The sequence below is a fragment of the Maylandia zebra genome, linkage group LG10 (assembly GCF_041146795.1).
Source record: "Maylandia zebra isolate NMK-2024a linkage group LG10, Mzebra_GT3a, whole genome shotgun sequence".
NCBI lineage: Eukaryota > Metazoa > Chordata > Actinopteri > Cichliformes > Cichlidae > Maylandia > Maylandia zebra.
The window spans coordinates 28,135,110-28,157,681 of NC_135176.1; the positions used below are offsets into that span (position 1 = coordinate 28,135,110).

The 22,572-nt window shown below is 41.0% G+C and overlaps 2 protein-coding genes across 3 annotated transcripts in view; one reads left to right on the forward strand and one right to left on the reverse strand.

Annotated features, from left to right (window-relative positions):
- The first annotated feature begins 3,411 nt into the window (after window positions 1-3,411).
- Window positions 3,412-7,642, forward strand: kcnj1b (potassium inwardly rectifying channel subfamily J member 1b). The gene is made up of 2 exons (XM_004551185.2): window positions 3,412-3,828; window positions 5,880-7,642. Exons 1-2 carry the CDS (start codon window positions 3,812-3,814, stop codon window positions 7,033-7,035), a joined length of 1,173 nt encoding a protein of 390 aa, XP_004551242.1. The 5' UTR covers window positions 3,412-3,811; the 3' UTR covers window positions 7,036-7,642.
- An 8,163-nt stretch (window positions 7,643-15,805) lies between these two features.
- Window positions 15,806-22,572, reverse strand: part of vps37d (VPS37D subunit of ESCRT-I) — a 54,026-nt gene continuing 47,259 nt past the window's right edge. For both annotated transcript variants that reach the window (XM_076889419.1, XM_004551184.3), the window contains exon 4: window positions 15,806-21,967. In XM_076889419.1, the coding sequence (XP_076745534.1) occupies window positions 21,431-21,967 (537 nt within the window). In that variant the 3' untranslated portion in view covers window positions 15,806-21,430. The remainder of the gene's footprint in view (window positions 21,968-22,572) is intronic.

Genomic DNA, 22,572 nt, shown 5'->3' on the forward strand with positions numbered 1-22,572 from the left:
CAAACTCTGTATAGATTTAGAACCCAGAGCTAGGTGATTAATTCAAGTCAGTACCACAGCTGCCACTTGTATATTTTGCCTGTGATTATCATGCGAGTTAATATTTCTTCGGGGCACACATGTAGGCAGCAGGAGCTGCGGTCTGGATGCCAGATCGGAGTCTGAACGTTTCAAAACAGACTTTTCATTTTTCATACCAAGACTGGATCTGTTTATTCTAAATATATTCAAAAATTAACCTTTCAAACTGGAAAATGTCACACTGGTGTGGATGATAAAAAAAAAAAGAATACTGCTGTAAGGTCAGGGGAAAGAATTAACTGGCTACAATAATGCTTTTTAGGAAGAAGGATGTACACCACAGTGATGAGGTGCATAAGAAGGGGAAAAGGCGAAAACTGGCCCTAGTAGGTCTAAGGGACAACCCCCACTACCTTGGACTCTTTATCTTGTGGTTTTAGAACTGAAGAAACTGAAGATGAGGTGAACCATTTGTTGTTTTCAATTAGTGGTAGAGATAGTGATAGAGAGATCACTTACGTAAATACAATAATGGTAAATGGCCTGTATTTGTATAGTGCTTTACTAGTCCCTAAGGACCTCAAAGCGCTTTACAGATTCAGTCATCCACCTATTCACACACATTCACACACTGGTGATGGCAAGCTACATTGTAGCCACAGCTGCTCCGGGGCGGCTGTGGCTACAATGTAGCTTGCCATCACGTAAAACATGTAAAATGTATTTTTTGGTGTGTCATAAAAATGATACAATATCTTTCCCCATTGGACCATGTTGTGAATTTGATCAAAAGTGACACTAATTATTAAGAAACGTGCTGGTGAAGGGCCCTGATTGACTTCAGGGCTCCACTGTTCCCACATAGTAGTCCATCTATAATTTTTAAATTACAGAAAACTCTACAAGTTTAGGTTAATTTATCACACCTAAGACAGGCACCAGATCGTTCAGGATGGCACAGCTGTTCCCTCTTTAAAAACAGTGAAGAGGACTGCCAGGTGCTGCAGAAGAAGTACGAGCAGCACACAGCGACAAGTTTGGGACTAATTGCACCTGCAAGTGTTGCCTTCCATCGCTGAAAAACAATTTTGCATTATTTGTGGTTTCGCCTTGCAACTTCAGAGGAGTTTATGAACCATCCTGCTCCCCACAGACCAGACACCTCCGCATCCTCCACATCTCAGCTTCCTGCCGCTCAATGCAGCAAACCAGCAAAGAATGAATCATTTTGCACGGCAGAGTCAGTCACCGGCAAAACCCCACCAACAGGTTCCTTCACTGCCTCTGAGGTAAGTATGAAAGCAGAGCTACGACAAAAGCCCCTCTGCCAAAGTTACCGGAAAGCAATTCATAAACTGCCTTGAAAGTGGATCATGTTTTCATCACAGAGATGGTAATGAGTGAGCTGTCGGGCTGAACTTAACCCCCTCCGTCATCAAATCAGCTCAGGGTACACACGATTAAAACCATTGGGGTTTATTTTACAGTTAAGGGATGTTGAGAAAGCTGCTCATTAAATCTGTCATAATTTATGTGGAAAGCCAAAGCAGACACAGAACCCAGTATAAATAAATTAAATGGTTTATTTGGATTGTCTGTGCTCCTTTCCATTCTGATTGGTCTGGTCTGTCTTGTTTTGGTTCCTTTCAACTGAATTAAATTAAATTTTATGTTATTTATTTCGTGCCAAATCACAATACCAGTCACCCCAAGGCACTTTATATTTTAAGCTAAAGACCCAACAATAATACAGAGAAAAGAGAGAAAAAACCTCAACAATTAGATGACCCCCTATGAGCAAACACTTTGGTGACAGTGGGAAGGAAAAGCTCCCTTTTAACAGGAAGAAACCTCCAGCTGATCCACGCTCAAGGAGAGGCAGCTATCTACAATGTGACCATCAACACTCCCAGGCTCCAACCTTCGCTAGCTCGCTGTGCACCCAACCCCAGTGCCTGTCCTGGAGGGTGGTGAACAGGGTCCACGGCTCCATCCAGGCCTGGCCATTAGACACTGCCTTAAATGCTCTCCTCCTAGTTTTGGCTCCAAGAGGAAACCGCGGTTTCCCACTTCCAAGCAATGTTGTCCCGCACTTGGATGTGTCCAGGTTTTCCAGGCAAATCCGAGTAGGAGGACGCCCCAGGGTAGGGCCTAAACCTGCTGGAGAGATTATATATATCTCAGGATCTCCATGGAGGAACTGTAAAGTGTTGTTTTCCTCCTTAGCCTGTGGCAGTTGAAGGCCACAAGGCTGAAACCTTTGCATTGAAAAAATAAGTGTCACGTCTTTTCTTTGAATTTTGTGTCTTTTTGCTGCTTCCTTACCTTTGAACTCGTCATCATTGGATTTACCTGATTTGCACAGGTGGGCATACTGGGAACGAACTTTTGTGTCTTTGACCTCGGCCTGGATAAGCGATTTGGATTGAACTCTTTCTGCTTCCTCTTCCCCCCTCTTCACGCAAAGATCCACTTTGTATCACATTTAGAGTGAAAAATGGTGTAAAAATAAAAATAAAACCTATAAAAATAAAGTATTTTCTCTGAACAGTTGTAGTTGACGTGCTCTGACTTTGTTGGTCACAGCAGTTTCTTGGAGTCCTGCTGGGAGAATGTGATGATTGTTAATGGTCTGCACTTATATATCACCTTTTAACCTCAGCTTGCTTCATAGTGTTTCACATTCACACAGTTCTCCTTTTGTATGAATCAACGTTCATTAGTGAGATGTGGAGGACTAAACCAGGGTGTGCTCCTCTTGCCGTTTCCATTCTTTTTGCACAGCTAACTCAGTCGAGGGTCGTATTTCCCTCATATCGAGCATACAGACATGCTTTTTCTAACTCTTGGCAAGAAACTTAATGAGCTTATTTCTCCAAATGCTGAACTTTGCCTTCAATGAACCTGCAGAGTGTGATGTGCAGATGTGTTCTGCCAGCACGTTTAGAAATGCACAGCGCCTGGAGCTAAACACACTTGGGTGTGAGATGACTTTCTTTAAATTAGGCTGCCACAGGAGCCTGTAAGATTCTATCTGAATTGCAGACCCTCTGCATCCACTTCCTTCTCCCTTTACTTACATGCAGCTGTGGCATTTATATTCATCACTGCTGGGGTTGGGGTGGGCTTATCAATTCAGCATCACAGATCATGGTAATCTGCTCCACAGATATGAAAATGGTCCTCCTGCAGCCAGCAGAATATTGCAGACACTCTTGCCCTGCAGCTCTTCATTCTGATGTAAATGGGAGGCAGCCTTGCAGGTTCAAAGAGGGGGAGGGGAACCAGGGGAAATGCAACTGAGGGAATTCTTTGTGAGGCCTGACGTAAATCTCAAATGTTCTCAGGGCTGAAAACAAAACAGCATGAGTGCTTGCACCGGTCACTGAGGCCTCTTCAATAGACGCACCTTCAGCCACACAAAGGCGTCGAGGCCTTTTACACCAAACTTCCCGAACATTCCCCCCTCCTCGTGCTGGTCCCCAAATCTACACTGTCAAAAGCTGCTGCAGCCGAGGCGAGCCCACTCCCGATGAAGCCCGAGGTTGTGTTATTAAACTTTTTTGATGGGTTGAAGAAGAGAGTCCTTCTGTCGGTCTCAGAGGACTGACGGCCACTGGGAGCTCCCTGGCTGGCTCTTCTGAGTGTATGGAGCCAGTGTACATGGTGGCATGTGGCTGGGATTAGGAAATTTCACTGTGGATTAAAATCTTTCCAACGCCTCCATGGCCACTTGCTGAAAGAAAGGAGTCTGAAGGTCCTGCAGAGATCCAGTGAGCACTTTGGGCCCATGGTCTCACGGAGCAGGTATGTCCCAACAAAACTTTTCTATTTTTCTACAAAACTGAAGATCTAAAGCTTTACTTATTTTACACACATATATATATATATATATTATCCATAGTGTTTTTAGGGCGACTGTAGCTGCTTGGAAGAAAATTACCTCCGTTTTCAGTCATTCACCTCCATGAATGACTGAAAAAAAAAAACAGTTGTTAAAACGGTTAAATGTTGAACAAATAGCTCTTAAGATACAACCTGTGGTTATTTTCAATCTGGGGTAAACTTCAGTCCAAAAATATGTAACTTTTAAAGTTTTGGGTCCTTTTTGCCATCTATTCAGTACGTCTTATGCAACACTCAAAGTGGACCACGCGGTACACGCTGCACGGTACATACTCTGCTATTTAACGACCATTCAGATCAGTTAATAAGTACAATGTATTTGTGCATACATAGGTTATGTATTATCTTGGAAATACTTCTATTCTAATGATAAGAAAGGAAATTCTCTACCTGTTATACCCTCGATCTCTAAATTTTAGTCCCCCTTTTCTGTCTTGTTCTGACATTTGTTTACTGGTTGAGGCTGTATGGTCAAGGTTGAACGAGCCTGGTGCAGGTTTTACATGTTTTATAAGAAGACCAGAACAATGCATCTGTGAGTGGTCTTTTTTTCTACTGAAGAAAACATTGGGGGGCCAAAATGTAATTTACAGTGCAAGAAATGAGTCTGGGTCACCTTACTTGACAGGAATCTATGCATTTTCTTTTTACAATTTAAAAAAAAAAAACTATAATATCTCATATTTGAGCACAAAGCCTTAATTAACAAAACTGGCTAAAACTGTATGATCATATTGCTCATATATTTCTGCTCAAAACCTGGTTTTTTTATTGCTCTATTTGTAAATCTTCATAAACAAAACTAAAATCCATAAGATGCATTACACTTTTATTTAAAAAAAGGTTCAGTAGTTTGCTGTGCATCATAGTTTTTTTTAAACAGTTAAAGGTGTAAATGTGGATTTGTGGAGGGACTATTCTCAGTTACAAATTCCTGTAATTAGTATTTACAGCAGCAGGGCATGTGTATGTGTGATTAAATCTAAATTAAATGTAGTGTGTGTGTTTGTGGTAATAAACTGAGTGGTTAATTGATGTTTCTAATAGATTTATAATGATAATGGAGCTCCGTGTCACACGGGAATGAGCAACAGGCCAGCGCAGAAAATACTTGTTAATCAAAATCGAATCATTATTTGTTTTAGTCTTTAAATTAGATTTTCTTGGTAGTTAGACATGCATGGAAACACAGATCACTAGTGTAACACACTGACTTTTGCCCTGTTTGTCTATGTGGACATTAAATCTGTCAAATGTTTTTTTTAATATTATCTGTGTAAGGTCTCAGCTAACTTTCTCCTCATTCTAACGATAACGTTAAACGATAGTACACTCAGTTTCTGTCCCAGCGGAACAGTGAACCTGAATCTACTCTCTTGGGCTAATTATTTTACCTTAAAGTAACTGTGTGTACCTTTTAGTACAGTACAATTTCTTCTAGATTTTAGGTGCAATATCAGGAAAGAGTCTTTGTTTGGTCAAATACAAAACATTTAATGCTTAGATTTTAAGATTTTACACTCTGACAAGTTTCATTCTGTATCTGCTTTGTAGTTGTGGGAGCTTTGAGCCATCAGTAAGATGAAAAAAAGCATATTATAAAATAAGGGGCAGCATGTACCTAATTTTGCAAATTTTTAAACTAGTTCATTTAAATACAAGTCTGACCTTTTAAGGTACAAAAGACAATACTAAAAACAACCCCTGACAAACGTAAAACAAAGGTAATAAAAGTAGAATTATCAAACAGTAGAATAAAGGTACTAAAGGTGGAATTATCTGAAAGAAGACTAAAGGTGCTAAAGGTCATAGCGATAATAAAGGTAGAAATATGTCAACTGAGAGGGTTTTTTTTCTGAATGTGTAGGTGTTGCATGTGTGATTTTGCAAGCATTAACTTCCCTAGAGGAGAGTTTGTACTCTCTAATACTTAACTGTATTTGTTCCTCCAGCTCCAGGATGTTCCAGCTGCTCCAGGGTCACAACCAGCCAGCTGGACAACGAAACCACAGAACCCGCCTGGTCACCAAAGACGGGCACTGCAACATTGAGTTCGGGAACATCGAGTACAGTAACCAGTTTGCGTACCTGGTAGACTTCTGGACCACCTTTGTGGAGATTCGCTGGCGGTTTGTTCTCCTTTTGTTTGTGGCTGTGTTCACAGGCAGCTGGTTCATTTTCAGCCTGCTGTGGTACTGGATTGCAAAGAGCAACGGGGATCTGGCTGGACAGAACCACACTGAAGGACACATCCAGTGTATAGACAACGTTAACGGGCTCACAACGGCATTCCTGTACTCATTAGAGACCCAGACCACCATTGGGTATGGAGGCAGGGCACTGACTGGCCACTGTGCTGGCACGGTGGCTCTAATTGTCATCCAGTCTCTAGTTGGGGTTTTTATCAACTGCTTCATGTGTGGTATCATCCTAGCTAAAATCTCCTTACCAAAGAAAAGGGCAAAGACTGTGACCTTCAGCCACACAGCTGTCATCTGCTTGAAGAAAGGAAGTCTGTGTCTCCTGATCAGAGTGGCCAACCTTCGAAAGACCTTACTAATCGGAAGCCAGATCTATGGGAAGTTGCTGAGGACAACGACCACACCGGATGGCGAGACCATCATCCTGGACCAGGTGGATATTGACTTCATGGTTGATGCTGGCAAGGATAACTTGTTTTTTGTTTGCCCCTTGACCCTGTACCATGTGATTAACAGATCGAGTCCTTTCTTTGATTTGTCGGCTGACACCCTTCCTCAGCAGGACTTTGAATTGGTGGTCTTTTTGGATGGGACAGCCGAGTCCACCAGCTCCTCCTGTCAGGTCCGAACTTCCTACATCCCACAGGAGATCCAGTGGGGATACAGCTTTCTGCCGATTATCTCCCGCACCAAGACAGGAAAGTACCATGTGGATTTTTCTAACTTTTCCAAGAGCGTCCGGGTCACCACTCCACACTGCGTCCACTGCTTTGAGGCCGACGTAGACCAGAGAAACCACAACAACCACAGCCAAGAAAATCACAATAACCAGCTAAAGAGGGGGATTGATAACCCGGGCTTTCAGGTGATTGACATACATGACTCTGTGGATGTCACTACAATGTGAGCTGGTAGAAAAGGAGCCTACGCTTTCATTGAAACTGTGAATCAGAATGTGGGAAGTAAAGTGGTAAAAGCTGGCGCCTATCACTTCCTTTGAACCAGTTTCACTCTAAGTCAGACTGCACCGGCGAATAAATATTTGGTCACGGTGAACCATTCAGCATCTGAATTGTTGTCAGCTCTTTTTCCTTAAACAGAACGAACATCCACAGCTGTTAAACTGTTTGAAAAAAAATCAGACAGAGTGGGAGTTGCTCATTGCAATCAAACCTCTGTTGGGACTTTGAATAGGTAACGTCAGAAAGATGGATTGTAGCTCTGACGCACAGAAAATGAAAGGGGGTAAAAGAGCAGATGCACAGTGGGTACTTCTTGAGAAGATTAGGACCTGAGCCTGTTATAATGAAAAGTGTGTGCCTTAAAGGCTGCAGGAGGAAATAAAAGGTAGTGCCTTTTGAGTTTGCATATTATTTCTATTACAACACTAACTTTGTGGTGTTTTTTGTCATTTTGACAGATCCTGTATGCCTGAATAATTAGGAAACTGGGATTTTAACTGTGACCAGTCTACATTTTGTAGATCATCCTGTGTAACGCTGTACGCTAACTTCTCAGGGAAAGTAACATCCTTAGTTGGAATAAAAGCTTTTTCACAATTCACTGACTTACATTTGATTTTATTGCACAATTTGTACTTTACACATTGAATATTTCATCAGAGTGTGCTATAAACAGAACTGAAATATACCACAAAGATGTAGATAATATAACTTCAAATTGACTGATTTATGCGAAATGGGTGTATCATGTAGTAGATGCATTGTGCAGTACTGTGCATGCAGAGATAGGACAACCCTTAGTAGTTTGGGAGCTGGTGATCGGACTCCCAGGACCTTTGCCCCTGAGTGCCACCCCAATCCACAGTTGAAGGAGGCCTTATACCCTCCTATGAGTGACGGGTCCACAGGAGAAGCAAGCTAACGTAGTTCTGGTACCCGACTGGGGCGTCTCCCATGTGAGGTCTTTCATATAGCCAGGAGGAGGCCCGCTGGGCAGACCCAGGACATGCTGGAAAGGTCTTGGCTGGCTCTGGAACACCTCAGTGTCCCCCGAGAAGAGTGTCGACTGCCTCCCCCTTCACAACCCAGACCCATGTAAGTGCCAGAAACTGGATGGATATAGGATGTCTATCATTTGCTGACAAAAAATTAAAGCTTTTTTGTATTGCAACAGCTTTTGATAGTCATTCTGCATTAGTATTAGTATTAGTATAGTATTAGCTTGAGTATAAAGGATTATTTCCCAGATTTCATGAAACATAAATGAAATGTAAAACATAAGAGGCAATGAGGACTCATCCTGATGACTCTGTATAAGATGTTCGTCACATAGTCATGTTCTCCTAAATTGATGTCTGTTTTCAACAATACATAAAGATGCCAAAAAAGCTGAGACAGCTGGCCGAACCACCAAAGAAGATCAGACCACGGCTAGGATCAGTGCCATCTTACATTACAAAGAATTCATTCAGCAATAAAGACGGTTTTTTGTTGTTTTTTTCTCTCCCAACTGTCCCAGTTCTGCCAGCAGTCTCTCATATTCTCAGGGATGTTTGAAAAGGTTCATACAACAAACTTTTGATGTTCACACTTTTCCCCAATGCCCCACAGTGTACTGATGGCAGAAGACAGAACCGACAAAACAACATCTGATAACATTCATCCACCGTTTCGGGGTGGATTGATGGACCTTGTTATGGCAGCACCGCGTCTCTGCAGGTGTTCCAACAGCAAGGCAGGCTGTTCATTTAAGACCGGCATTCGACATTTTTGTCAGTGAGGAAGTGACAGACTTCTGAAATGGCTTTCATCCCATTTGGATTTACAGAGGCAAGTTTACTGGGCTTCATCTGCATAACAATGAGCAGAACTGCTGAAAGAGATCGGCACAGTGAGTCTGAATCAGCTGAATAGAAAAAATTAAGTAGACAGAGATGAGAGAGCTGAGTGGAAGGTGCAGAAGCTTTTGTTAATCTGGTAGAGGCCTGATTCGTTTATAACGACGCACTTTATCCCCCAGTGCCATGGAGATGGAATAATTACACAAAAGCACTGCTTTCCTTGGTTACTGTTGCTATGTTTGTCTAGTTTTTATTTAGAGGATGTTGTTTTAAAGTTCTGGTCACAGAACTTTGAAGTTCTAGAACTTCTGAGACCTACATAAGGCTTTAAGACCAGACCTGGGTATTGTACAGCTACATCCTGCCCTTTGGTTGTCCCTGACACTGAATCTGACTTTAATGCACTTGTTCAAGGCCAAATAGGCTACATTTCTCTAACCGAACAAGAAAAAAAGAAGTGAAGACCTGCAGAAGCAATTAAACTACAGACAAAATAGTAACAGCACTTGTATAAAGTTAAAAGTCTATTAAAATTTGCAAAACGTGGACAATTTTTTTGCAATTGTTGATTAAATAGTGATAAAATTTTGGCATTTTTAACAATAGCTGTTTCACATTTTCATCATTGCCTAATTGTAACATTTATTCTTACCAGTCTCATCTCATTGGCGCCGTCCTCCACAACAGTCTCAGTTCCTACAAGCTTAGGAAGTCATGCAAAGACATTCAAATATAACCTGTAAAATCACAAAGTTATGTAACACAAAATGCTAATGTTATCAATGGGCTGTTAGCTTGTTAGCATCAGCTTAACATACATTTGGCTAACTGTTGCTGGAGTTCTTATGCAAGTTGGAGGGTGGATTTAAAAATGTAATTAGGAGGTTAAGTATTTCATTATATATTTTCTCATTAATCTTTGGTTTTTTAAATGATGTATAAGAATTAAGAACATGCAGCTGTTCCCAAGAGTACTTTGATGCCTAATTATTTTTGATAGGTCATATTTATACAGTAGGAGGCGGGGCTTAACTGACATCAGACTAGTAAGAAAAAAATGCATTGAGAAAGCAGTGAAGTTATAAAAACTTTATATAGGGATTTTCTCAAGAAAATGACATGAAAATTTAATACCAGAATGTAGCCTTTGAAAAAGTGGGAGGTCAATGTTGAGCTCTATGGAAATCTATGGCAAAACCTTTTAAAATAACTTTTTCTTTTCTATTCATTTGATAAATTATGGTTTTATTTAGTGTGTGGGTCGTTATTTTAGTAGTTAACACATGCACCTAATATTTTGAGAGTACGGTAGTGATGTTATTTATATGAATTATCACAAATTTACATTCAAGACTGGCTACAATGTGCAGATGTGACCCATTTTTCTACAACCATAAGTAATGCTCGCTTTATTCATCTTTTGTCCTGATTTATTTCTTTTAAAATTTGCATTTTTTTTCTAATTATGCTATAATTTGCTGTGATGCAAAACAATAGATCCAATATTCCACCATCAATCTGGATTCTGTTAGCACAAAAGAATTCAATGTTCTGACTGTAGTCAATGAAGCACAACAAAAGAAATTCAAGAAACTGTAATTAAACAGTAATAAAGTGAAGGACAGATTCACTCCGAATGTTAAATGTATTTTATTGTCAACTCCTCTGGATTCATGTGGGAAGCAAATGGAATTCATTTCACATGTAAACATGTTGTTTAAGGTCACTTGGATGTTGGAGTGTTGGCAGGAAACACACTGTAGCAACAAGAGATGTCATCCCACTGAAATTCTTCAATAGTATGTCAGCACGATCGTATTAGTAGATTTCTTATGTAAAGCTCAGCATGCACAAGAACTTTCCCAGCAGCCTTTATTTCACTGGATGAAATGAAAAAAACTGGGTCGGAGAAAAAATATGGATGGTTGAGCCTTTACTAAAGAACATTTAGTTATTTAATTATGTTTAAATCAACAGAAGCCTCATAATTAAACTGTTTAAGTCAAGATGACCCACATTTGGACAGTCACGATACTGATTTGATAAAAAGGCTCAGTATTCTTGTTAAACTCAGAAATCTGATTTCCAACCATGTTTGTAAGCTTTTTAAAAAAAGAATTAATGAAAGAGTTGACTTCTGTATTAATTTCTGTTGTAGACATAGATGTATTTCCACCGATTGAGAGACTCTCATATGGTCAGTAAATACAGCTCATAAACAGTAAAGAGACCAGGAAGCCCCATCATCTGATGCTTTTGAACTGTGGGAGGAAACAGAATGAGCAACTTGCACTCCGACACCTTAGTCAGTCTACTCGCTATGTGATCAGTGCCAACCACTGAGCAAGTGTGCTTCCTTTTAATTAACTATTTAAGAACTAATTAATTAGTGAAGCTGATGGAGCTGCCTTTCATTTAGGACCTATTTCTGCGTTTTAATTACAGCTGTGATTTAATTTCGCCACCTTCAGTTTCCAACAAAACTGAGAGCAGAGCTACATGTTCATAATTTGAAACTATCTGTTGGCTCTCCTGAAAAACATTGTCAGTGAAGTTTTCATTTCATCACCTATGACTATGGAGGGCCAGGAGAGTCACGCCTAATCCTCCACACAAGCCCTTTTGTTTGTAAAATAAAAGAATATACTATGAAATTAATCAATTTCCTGGGAAGCTTTTTTTTTTTTTTTAGAAATTACTATACAATAAATTTGGATTGGTACTGAAATATGCCACAAGGACGGACAAATTGGACATCCTTGTGACATCTGGATTATTGTCATTGTCAGCATGGCTTACAGCACCTTTAATCTCTTTTAAAACAAATAAAAGCAGCTGCAAAAGGGGACCCCAGCAGCTTTAGTAACACATCACAGACAAACAGTCTTTACCTACTCAACCTGTTATCTAAACCCCACATCAGGTTTTTTCACAATCTTGCCAATCAAAGGCAGTGGCATTTCATCAGGGCAAGCAAAACAGGCCCTGCTTGCCCTTCCATAAAGCTGCTATTTGCATTGTCGTTTGTATTACTGTCATCTTGTAGCTATTGTCCCTGGAAGCCCAGACAGTGGGGATGGAGTGTGTGTGTGTTTTGTGTGCATATAGACCAAAACCTTTTATTCTGCAAATTCTTTATTTGGACGCAGCCTCAAGTGGCCATAAAAGGAACTGCAGTGTTTAATACTTTGCGGTGGATTCATTTTTCAGCCCGTGGTTGGCACACTGCTGGAATGAATGGCAGCGTAGGTTATCTACATTTATCAATTACTTGTTCATCATAACACTGCTAAAAGGCAGACACTTTCCAAGGTAACCATGGTTACCATGCTCACCATGTTATTCCACTGTTTCAGTATGCAAACACAAAGCTAAAGCCATGGGAAACATCCACTTTTTGTCTGCATTTAAACTTGATGGTGGTGCTACATGAAAGTTAGGAGATCAAAAGGGGAATTGAATCTCTAAACCAGGAGAAAACTTCATAGTGAACCTCGTGAAGCAGTCAGGGACCGCTAAAATTCAGGATTTCACTTCAGGGGACTTGAATTTATGTATAACTATTAGCGCCCCCCCTGCAAGTCATCAACCTAATTATTTCAGTCTGGACCAAAAATGCTGGATCAGCCAGCAAACATACCGATCCCCAGAGTGAGAGTGGCTAATGTGCTAAAAATACTGATTAAACAAAGTTTAAATATGACCTAAGTGACACTCTCTCCAAAAAAAGATGCAGGAGTCATGAGTGGAGCAGCTGCTTCTGCTTTAGAAGCTGTCCTCGAGGGCTGGTGTGCTAAATCCAGATGTCACAACTGCAGTGAAGAGATTGTGATATCTCAGTGTCAGGTGGAGGAAAATGATGCACAGAGCTTTTATGCTATCATTCCTAAAATTATGCCTTCACCAAACAAATTCAACAGGGATGTTGCTCACTGTGTTTCAGCAAATCAGATGTGCAGACAGCCTCTCTCAGTCGACCAGCTGTACTGCCAGCAAAAATATTCATCACATACATGTTTCAGCAGCTCCTCAACTGAACAGAGAGGCTGTGTATGGCCTAATGTATTTGATGTAAATAATTTATGACTTTCCTCAGCTTTGCCATAAAGACTGATTTAAAAGCGAACTATAATGCATCATTGTTTGGTTTGAGGCATTAGTTTATTCGTTTTTTTGCCCGGCAGTTAACAGAAAGATTTATGAATGCCCGTATTTCCTCTCCCAGGTGGACCAGTGATATAAACCAGTGACCTTTCAGTCACACACCTGCTGGCACTAAGATAGGTGCCTTTATTCTTTTGAACTAATGGGGAGCAGAGTCTCTCATTTTATAGATTGCCTTCCCTGCAAAGGAATTACGCTTAGATCTTCATGGTCATCAGGGCGAGATTGAAACTGCTCAGTGAGGTGAATTTAGTTTTAAAATAAAACTTAAAAATTTAGTAGCTGTTTGATTTGGAGACACTTAACAACAGCTTCTGCAAATGCAGACGGTTAAAGCTTTTCTGAGTCAATTATCCAGGTCCTATAATACATCCATGTGCTCCCTCTGGAGGACTTCACCCAGGAACACAATGGGTTCATATGTGGTTTTGGCTTATCACACTGGAACCGTTTCTAAAGCAAAATGTTTAGTCTAACAGGTCCCTGTATGTTGTTTTTGCATCCAACTTCCTTCCCGCCTCAGCTGCTCTGCTCAGTATGACGTTATTTCCGTAAAAAAACTAAAACGAGGGCTGAAGGTACAGCTGCTTCTGAAACATGGTGTGGTGCATTTGGTGGAACTTTAAACTTTACGGGCAGTTTGAATGTTTTTGCAGACCTTGCAAATTTTTGTAACCTGGTGTCGAAAAAGCACCGAGTGGGAGGTCGCTGCAACTGATGGAAAGATCAGACTTTGAAAAGTTTTCTGGGTTATGAAACCTGTTGTTTAGAAAAATATATTTTAATGAGTCGCACAGGTATTAATAGTTATTCTGCTGTGTGACCAACACCGCAGCTTTGGTTAGCAGGATCAGCTCTGAGCCTAGTTTAATCCCAGGATACAAGCATTTCTTCTGAGACCATCCTCCTCCATTGTACTACAAGTTAAGGTGTAGATGTATTATCATCAACCAAAGTGGGTGCCTCAAATCTGCCTTCTTTTTAATGGCCACAAAGGGGGGACTCCTCTGGTTGCACAAAGACTGGTCCTGTATATATCTTTTGGGAAAACAGCCCTCAGCTCTAATCTCGCTCATTTTAGGTCAAAATAATTAAAACATTAAGCACATTTTATAAAATTTCAGACATGCCTTGGTTTGAAAACTCCAATATGGCGACAGCAAAATTGCTTGGATTAACCGATGGGTTAATCCATAGCTATGTTCATTTTTTTATACTGTTCATTATGGTGATGTTAAGTGGCTATGTCAATACATACATCTAAGATGAACACGTGTGGAATCCACTATCCTGGTATCTTACAAACCAGGTGCTTTTTAACCTGAACTATTACCTTGTACTGTTCTAAAACAGGATGTTTTGGTACCAAACCCTTAAGAGAGAGAAAGTGAAACCTGATGTTTATATGGCATTTCAAACTAACTGTTTAGCGGGAGAATTGTTCTTTTCACTTAAAAACAGTTTGGCTTTTATTACCTCAGGACCCTTCAACTGTGGCCACGTGTGGGGTTCTGACCTACATGTTGGGAACCACTGTCACTCTACTACTTCCCAGTTGGGTTTTTGTTTCGTTTATTTTTAGTCATTTTTTGAATGTTTTTCCCGTTTCCTCTGTGCAGCTCTGAGGTATACTTGACTTCTCCTGTGTGCTTGTAACCTACTTAACTTTCTGTGAACAACTCAAAGTAAGTACTCACTTCCAACTGTAAGAAAGAGTCTGGATTTCAAGTTTCCGCATCCATGCAAGAAATTTCTGTTTAACATAACTTTGAAACGTCACAGCTCCATCCATCACGCAGGGGACTGAAACGTTTCCATCTTTGACAAGCTGCTGCGACTTGAAAGCTTCCAGAGAGGCTGGAAAATATAAAATTGTGTCTTTAGATCGTTCGGCTCAATTATTTTGGGTTGGAAAGTAGCTGTCACAGCAAATTAAAGCCATGTGGTGTGCTCCACAAAACCTGCTCTGGAGATTTTACGAAGCAAGCTCGGACTCAAATGACAAAACGTATTTACAGAAATGGCACAGCTTTTCTCCCAGACTCGGGACTTTTAATGGCATGTTGCCCTTTACCATGAATATAATGATTCAGTATCTGAATCATCATCTGTTTCCCTGCTGTGGGAGTTGACATGCTTTGTTGTGTATTCCCACAGTTTAAATATGAGGCTTCTGCTGTCATTTTATTTTGAAAAGTAAAAGACCCTCAGAAATCACTCAAAGGATGAAGTTATTTTTAAAGCACACTCTTATTGTTTCTCCTCAGTAAGGTGACATTCACAGCTTTCAGCTCTTTGAGTGCTTCTGACAGCCACGTGGATCCAGTCACACATACTGTACTGTACCATAAGCTGATGCAGGCATGTAAATGACTCAACTTGGATATTATTAGCTCATCTTCACTCACTGTGGCGCTGATCAGCTTTGACGTCACTCATAATCATCTGGTGCAAGCGCCTGCAGCCACAGCTCCTCCACCGCGGATGCTGCGATGCAAATCATCTGAAATGTTTTGAGGCCGTTTGGCTCATAATTTAAATTATAAAGAGACATTCATTTATCTGTTTTATTACTCTCTTTTTTTGTTGTTTTTTTTGGGAAAGGCTGCTGGGATGAGTCCGAGTTAGAAAAGAGACACACAATAACCAAACAAACAAAAAGCACGGGCTCAGAAACAACAAAACAAGCACTTTACATCGTTTTTGAGGATTCTCCAAACACATTAAGCAGCCAGTCTTACACAAATCATCAGCATGAATAAAATCCCAGTGAATTTGGAGGGTTGAGGGGATTCAGACAGAGAGGGGAAAAAAAAGAAAAAAAAAAGGGGGGGGGGGGCTCTAAGCCTCTGAAGCCCCAGAATCTTACTGCAACTATGGGATGTGCTTGGAGGTGATTTGGTATCGTTGCTCTGGTTATGGATGGGGGGAGGGATCTGGTAAAGCAGTGGTTCTCAAACTTTTTATGGCATGCCCATCTTAAAAATGCCCACGGCCCCATGTCACAAGCTACAGCGGACAACTTCAAATGTTGAGTTTTTCACCCTTTAAAAGTGAAAAATATTAATTGTTGGTGTTTTGTATTATGTAATTTGTCGGTAGAATCACACTGGGGGAAAAAAAATTAAAGGTGAAAGTCTACAGAAATGTAAAAAAAACAAAAAACAAAACAAAAAATGTGAAAGTTTGTATTCTGAAACAACAGAAAACATGAAAAACTGCAATTAGAAACATAAAAATAAGAAACGCCCCCCAAACCAAAATTATGTGTGTCCAGAAACTCAAGTAGAAATCTGAATATCAGAATAAACTCTATACTACTATACTTCTATTTTCTCTACAAAAATCATCCTGATTTAGTTTCATTCCATACGTCCCCTCTGGACATCCACGCCCCACAGCTTGAGAACCACTGCCATAGAAAGGGACCCTTGGGTCCATCTGTGCTAAAGCTCAACAAGCAGCACCACTTTGCCCTGCCCCCCAAAAAAGACCCTGAGTGGACACACAACTGCATGTTTGTTGAAGCCAGCGCCCAGTTACATCAGCAGTTTATGCTCAGATGTTTTTCAGATGTTAATTTTCTGTAAATGTTGCAGCTAAAGGAAGGTTTCAACAATTCAGGCTTTTTCCATATTCTTAGTTCTGCATCTCCTTTACACTGATCATAGAGACATTTGATTAATATCTCAACTTGAAACGAAAGCATATCAGCATATTAAAAAGTAATTAAAAAAGTTTCTAATTATTAAGGAATTTGTGATTTATTATTTTTATTTGTGCACATTAACAGGATACTTTGTCATTTAAGTTGGTGTGGCCCAAGGCATGAAGTCACATGTGGAAAAAAAATAAAAAAGAAGTAATGGAAAGACGAGGTGCGATTCATCCAATCAACAATCAAAACAGAATCCTGGTTTTAGGTGGGTCCATCTTTTAAACATTTATGTTTTTCTGTTTTCAGATCGTTCTGGATGTTTGAACACCTGAACACAGACTTTAAAATAAAAATCTGAGTTATTCCCACGATTTTTATCTTTCAACAACAACAACAACAACAACAAAATAAGACCCGTGAACACGTGAGGTTAAAACAGAGTGACTGCTCGTGTTTTTCTCCGACTTCTCGTCTGTTGTATTTACTTTATTGTTTTCCCAACAATAAATAAAAACACAAACAGCATAAAAAACAAACAGAAACACAGACACATGGAAACAACAAACAGACACACATTAGTTCATAAAAGGCAAACATTAAAATGAAAAGGCAGGTTCATTTAGATCAGATGTAATGCGCCATCTGCAAGTTGCCTTTTAATAGCAGGAATACAAAAGCAAACCTTTTAAACCATTTAAAAAAAAATACTAAGATCTCAGGATACAAAAGGTGTTTGCACTCTTAAATCAATGACTGGTATTTTTTACCCAGACATTTTGAGTCTAATGGTGTGTTCAGAGTAAGTGCAAAGCGAGGTTTTGCCTCATGAATGAAGTCACTTTAGCACTTTTTATTATTTTTTTTATGTGGACAATGTGGCCACTAGCAGCAAGCAAGACAACTACTTTTATCCAGACTGCAGCAGATACAGATCCCTCCCTTTTTTCTGTATATATAAAGAGAATCTCCAGATGCTCACAAACGATTAGATTTTCCTCCTTTTCTGATCACTTGTGGCATCAGGAGAGCACATGGGAGGGGTCGAACAAATAGGGTTAAAATTTGCTTTAATGGACAGTGTTTAAGATTACAGTCCTCATCTTTGAGGGTTAAAGTACCGCAGAACTGATGCTGGCTCACTTGTTTACACTTTCGCCATCATAAAGATCTGCTAAGTTTTAAGGGGCCTTCAAACAGGAAGGGCTGCTTGCAAGGGTGCGGTCCAGGCTCCGGTTGCATGTACCACCTCCTCATGTCAACCAACAGTATCCTTTACTCTTATTAGTACTTGCTTCAATTTGCCTTGACTGCAAAGCCTAGAAAAGCTTTGATCTGGTATCTCTAAGTTTAAGTGGCTTTTTATGATTTCTGGTCGCAGTGACGTTGCTGCTAGTCGCTTCCTGGGTGGACGCCCCTCGAGAACCAGCGGGCAAATCCTGTTGTACAGCAAGGGTGGCGACGCTTACACATCTAGTTGATTAATCGCTAGCAGGCCCGTTACAAACATACAAGAACGTATTTTCGCCTCTCTGAGCGCTACAGGGTGCAAACTTTGCTTTGCGTTTACCCCAAACACACCACAACATTCCTGCTTCTCTGTAGTGAGATAAAACCGTTTTCAGATCTTAGGAGTCGACTTTTTTGAACTGAATGCTAGCGGACAGAAATGATGTGCAAAAAAACAAAAAATAATGTAAAAGATGTAAAAAACAAAAACAAAACACACAACCTTTAACCCTCAAGCAACCAAGCTCTTAACTACATGGGAACACATTTTGTACGGCTCTGTCCAAGTTTGTGGGGTTTTCTTGACCTGTGATGAAATTTTCTAATAATTAATAATAATTATGGTTTTAAATCACTTTTATCCACTTACAAAAATGCAAGTCACTAGTAGTAGCCACAACAAAAAGAGAGGAAGAAAAAAAAATGTGGAGATTAAAAGTGAAAAATTCTAACAAATAACATTGCAAAACAGAACTCTACATCATCTTTGCAGCACCAGTTCCAATAAAGAACAATGAAAAGTTGCAGAAGTAGATGGACGAACTTGTTTTCCCACACATGTATAAATACACAGCACTCGGTCACTTGAAGGTTAAAGAACTCAGAGCCTTGGAATCCATTCACACTTCTAGTGCAAAGTGTATATAACGACTCTTCCCATACTGTGACACGCTGCATGTAACTGGGCGCCGGGCTGTAAAAAGGCATTTTCATGTACTTCGTCAGGCTTTAGTAAGCACGTACTTATGAGTTATTCATCAGCGAAATGTATGTTGAAGAGCAGAGTCATTACAACTACAATGCAAAGCTTTTCCCTCCTTTAAAAATGATGCAAAATGGCGTGATGAGAAAATGAAGAAGGAAACCTCCTCTCATTTTACTGAGGGCTCGCATTCTCATAGAGATCAAGTCTGCCTCACTCTGCAGCTCAGTTTGACGGAGAGAGAGGAAAAAAAAAACAAAACAACAACAACAACAAAAATGAAAACAGCGGGCTGCTTTGAAAAGGAGAAGCAGCTCCTCATTTAGCACGGTAAACAAGAAGCTTTGAAGTCAGCCATTTAAAATAGGATTTACATGAATAAATAAATCGCTCACTGATGTGAGGCAGAAGGCTTTGGGTAATCGTCTGTGATTCTAACACACATGACACTGCAAATAACACTGCGAGGTTCAAGTCTGGGAATTATTAATAAATACCACCTGCTCCGGTCTGCGCTGCGCCTTTGTTCAAACTTTGCTCGGCGGTCGCGAAGAATGAAAGTCGCTTTATTCGATGAGGCGACGGATGACGAGAGTTTATATTAAACGCCATTTTATTGATGTCATCGTTCACGTCGGTGACGGAGCGTCTCCGTCTGTCCTCGGCTGTACAAATTAACGACGACATACTCGTCCGTCTCGCCCGGCTTGTAGATGTGCGTTGCAACTCTGTGCTTCACCTCGATCTCTTTGAAATATATTAAAATAACAGTTAAAACTCTCACTAGGGACGGGGTTGGATAGCGTTTCAAGTGTCAGATCTCCAGTAACGAAAAGCTGCTGTTTTTAGTGGCAGCTTGATTAAATAAACATGAGCCGAGCAGCATAAAGTATGAAATATTAATTAAATGTATGTGACACATTTAATTAAAAGCTGCAGGCTACTGTACTTCACCAGCGACTCTAAAACGCTCGGGGTGATTTAACGAGGCAAAAAACAGCACCGACTCCACGCTGGAGCGTTGCAGAGGTGAGAGAACGGCCTGTCGTATAAATATGTTTGTTTATAAGCGAAATTCACGAGTGGCCCGGATCACTGGGGATAAAAACACTCATCTGAGCTGAACTTGAACAAGTCCGGCAGGTAAATACGAGACTATAACAACATGATGCTAACACAGCTTTCATGAAACTGTACTGGACTGTATGCCTGTGTAGTTTTACTGGTGTTGTTTGCAAGCTTCAGCCCGAATCAGAGTTTAAAATATCGAATATCACACTTTAACTGGTGCCCGTGTTCTTCCTGCAGGTCTCTATCCACGATCGCCCTCTGCTCTGCTGCTGGCTCTATTTTTCAGACATTTCTTTTACAGAAAGTTGAAAAGACGACATAATTTGCAGGCCAAGCAGGAAGTTCATGTCGCCGTATGTGCCTCAACAACCAAAAACGCCAGAAAAATAAGATTTGTAACAGAGAAAAGCTCATGTTTTATTGAGCAACATAATCTTAGGCTATAAAAGATTTAACACCACGCTATCACCGCTAAAGCTCGCTGGGTGTTTGGTGCCCTTCCACAGAATCCACGAGTGGACTATTCACTGGCATCTTTTATGTTGTGGAACAAAACGAGGAGAAAGTGTAAAGCTCACGTAAAACACGCGCCTTAATTTGAGCTACAAAGAACCGGAAGTGCAAAGTCATTTCCAGGTTTAAGACTCGTTGCTACGGCTGTGAAGGGGAGAAGCACCTATCATCCACCTTTCAACACAGCTTGTTGATGGCACAGTATTAATTTTTATAATTGTTTTAGGCTCGCCGATTTCAATCTAGCAATTTCTTGCAAACTTTTGCAGTTGCTCAAGTGACTTGGGTAGATCTCCAAGTCGTCAAGGCCTGTGAAAATTGTTATCCCAGCAGGTGGGAGAAAAACAAATATACCACCTAACACGCTTAAAAAAAACCCAGAAAACAAATTATTGTTAGTTTTTTCTTTAAAACAGAGTTAGGCTACTTATGTCTCACAGGGTTAGAAAGTTTGGCACAAAAAAATCAAAGTACGAGAAGTTTTGGATAAGAACCTGAAAATGTTTGAGTGTGAAGCTAAACCTTTGAACAAACGCCGAAGTTTTCATTTCAGCCCCCATCAAATCAAGTTTTCCTCCAGCTGAATCTGCAGCCGGCTCCTCTTTCTGCTTTTGTTGTTCTTTAATAAAAAAAGGCTTAATGAGAGATTTGTTTACCAGCTATCACAGCCCATCCCTAGCCCCCCCCTGCCTCGCTCCCTCTGCTCGCCTTCCCTCGATGTGTTACGTTTGAGTGTCATGGATGGAGAACAGAAACGGACGTCTGCAGCGCTGCCCGTCTCTCGATCAGTCTTTGCTTACATGATTGTGACAGCCACCGTTTGCTTCCAACGTCTCGGAAGACCTCTCGGCTTTTCATCCTCCCCTTGCTCCTCCTCCTCCGGCTTATCGGTACGGCGGTTCGGGCTGTTGAGGGTTCGGCCTGTAAAGCTGCTGCACTCGCACGGGCCGCCCGTTAGCCGGCCAGCCTCCCGATAGCTGTCCGATAACCCTGAGGCCCACCGCGTGGCCGTGTCCTGGAAGTGGGGCGCTGGGGCTGAGGATGTGGGTCTGTCCCAGCTGGGGCTCAGTGGTGGGGGCGCTACTTTGAAGGCATGGCGCCGAGGCGGGCGGGGAAACAGGGTAATGAGGGAGTAGAATGGCAGGCGTGAGGCCATAGCGCACTTGGAACACTCTAAGAGGTCCCTGCGCTAAAAAGCCGTTCGGCCGCTGAGGCTCCTGCAGCTTTTCCGAGTCCTTTACCTCTGGGGCTTTGCACTCCTCCGCTCTCTTGGTTTTCCCCTGCTGCTTCCTGGCCTGAGCGAGCTCTTGCATCTTCTCTGCCTGAGCCCTGCGGATGTGATACGTCTTCCTGGAGCTTTGAAAGGAGTCCAAGAACTCGTCCAGGCTTACGTTTCCCCCCATGAACTTCTCCAGGAGCTCCTGTGAAGCAGGGTAGACAAATAAAGCGGCATTAGCAGACAGGACGTCACACTAAGCAGAGCGGGACTCGTTCAAACAAGCTCAATCTGATCAGGGATGTTTACCGGTGAACTTTGTCCGACACAATATTTCACTGCAACTAAATTTAATACTACTACACATGTCCTACAACTATTACTTCTGGCAAAGCTTCAAAGACTGTGTGTGTGTTCTCAGCACCATACAAGCATCGTCTGGCTGAACCGAGCACTGACAATAGAAGTTTTATTTATGGAGTAATCACTGAATTAATCACAGTCAGGTTTTGGGTTTTTTTGGGGTTTTTTACACATACCGGAAACCAAAACTCAAGATTTATTCCACAATACTTACGTAGCTTCTTTAGAGTTCACCAAATTAAGTTTAAAACTTAACGATTAAAAGCAAGCTTACCCACTTTCTTTGCAAGCCTGGAGTTACTCCCGTTTGGTTTCCACACACCCACACACACACAGAATTAACTGACTCAAATCTTTGCTAAAATTGACACTTCCTCCTTTCAAGTTGTTGAGCTCATTCGGCTGTGCAGCTGACAGTGTTTGATGTGCAAACTGAAAGCGTGCGCA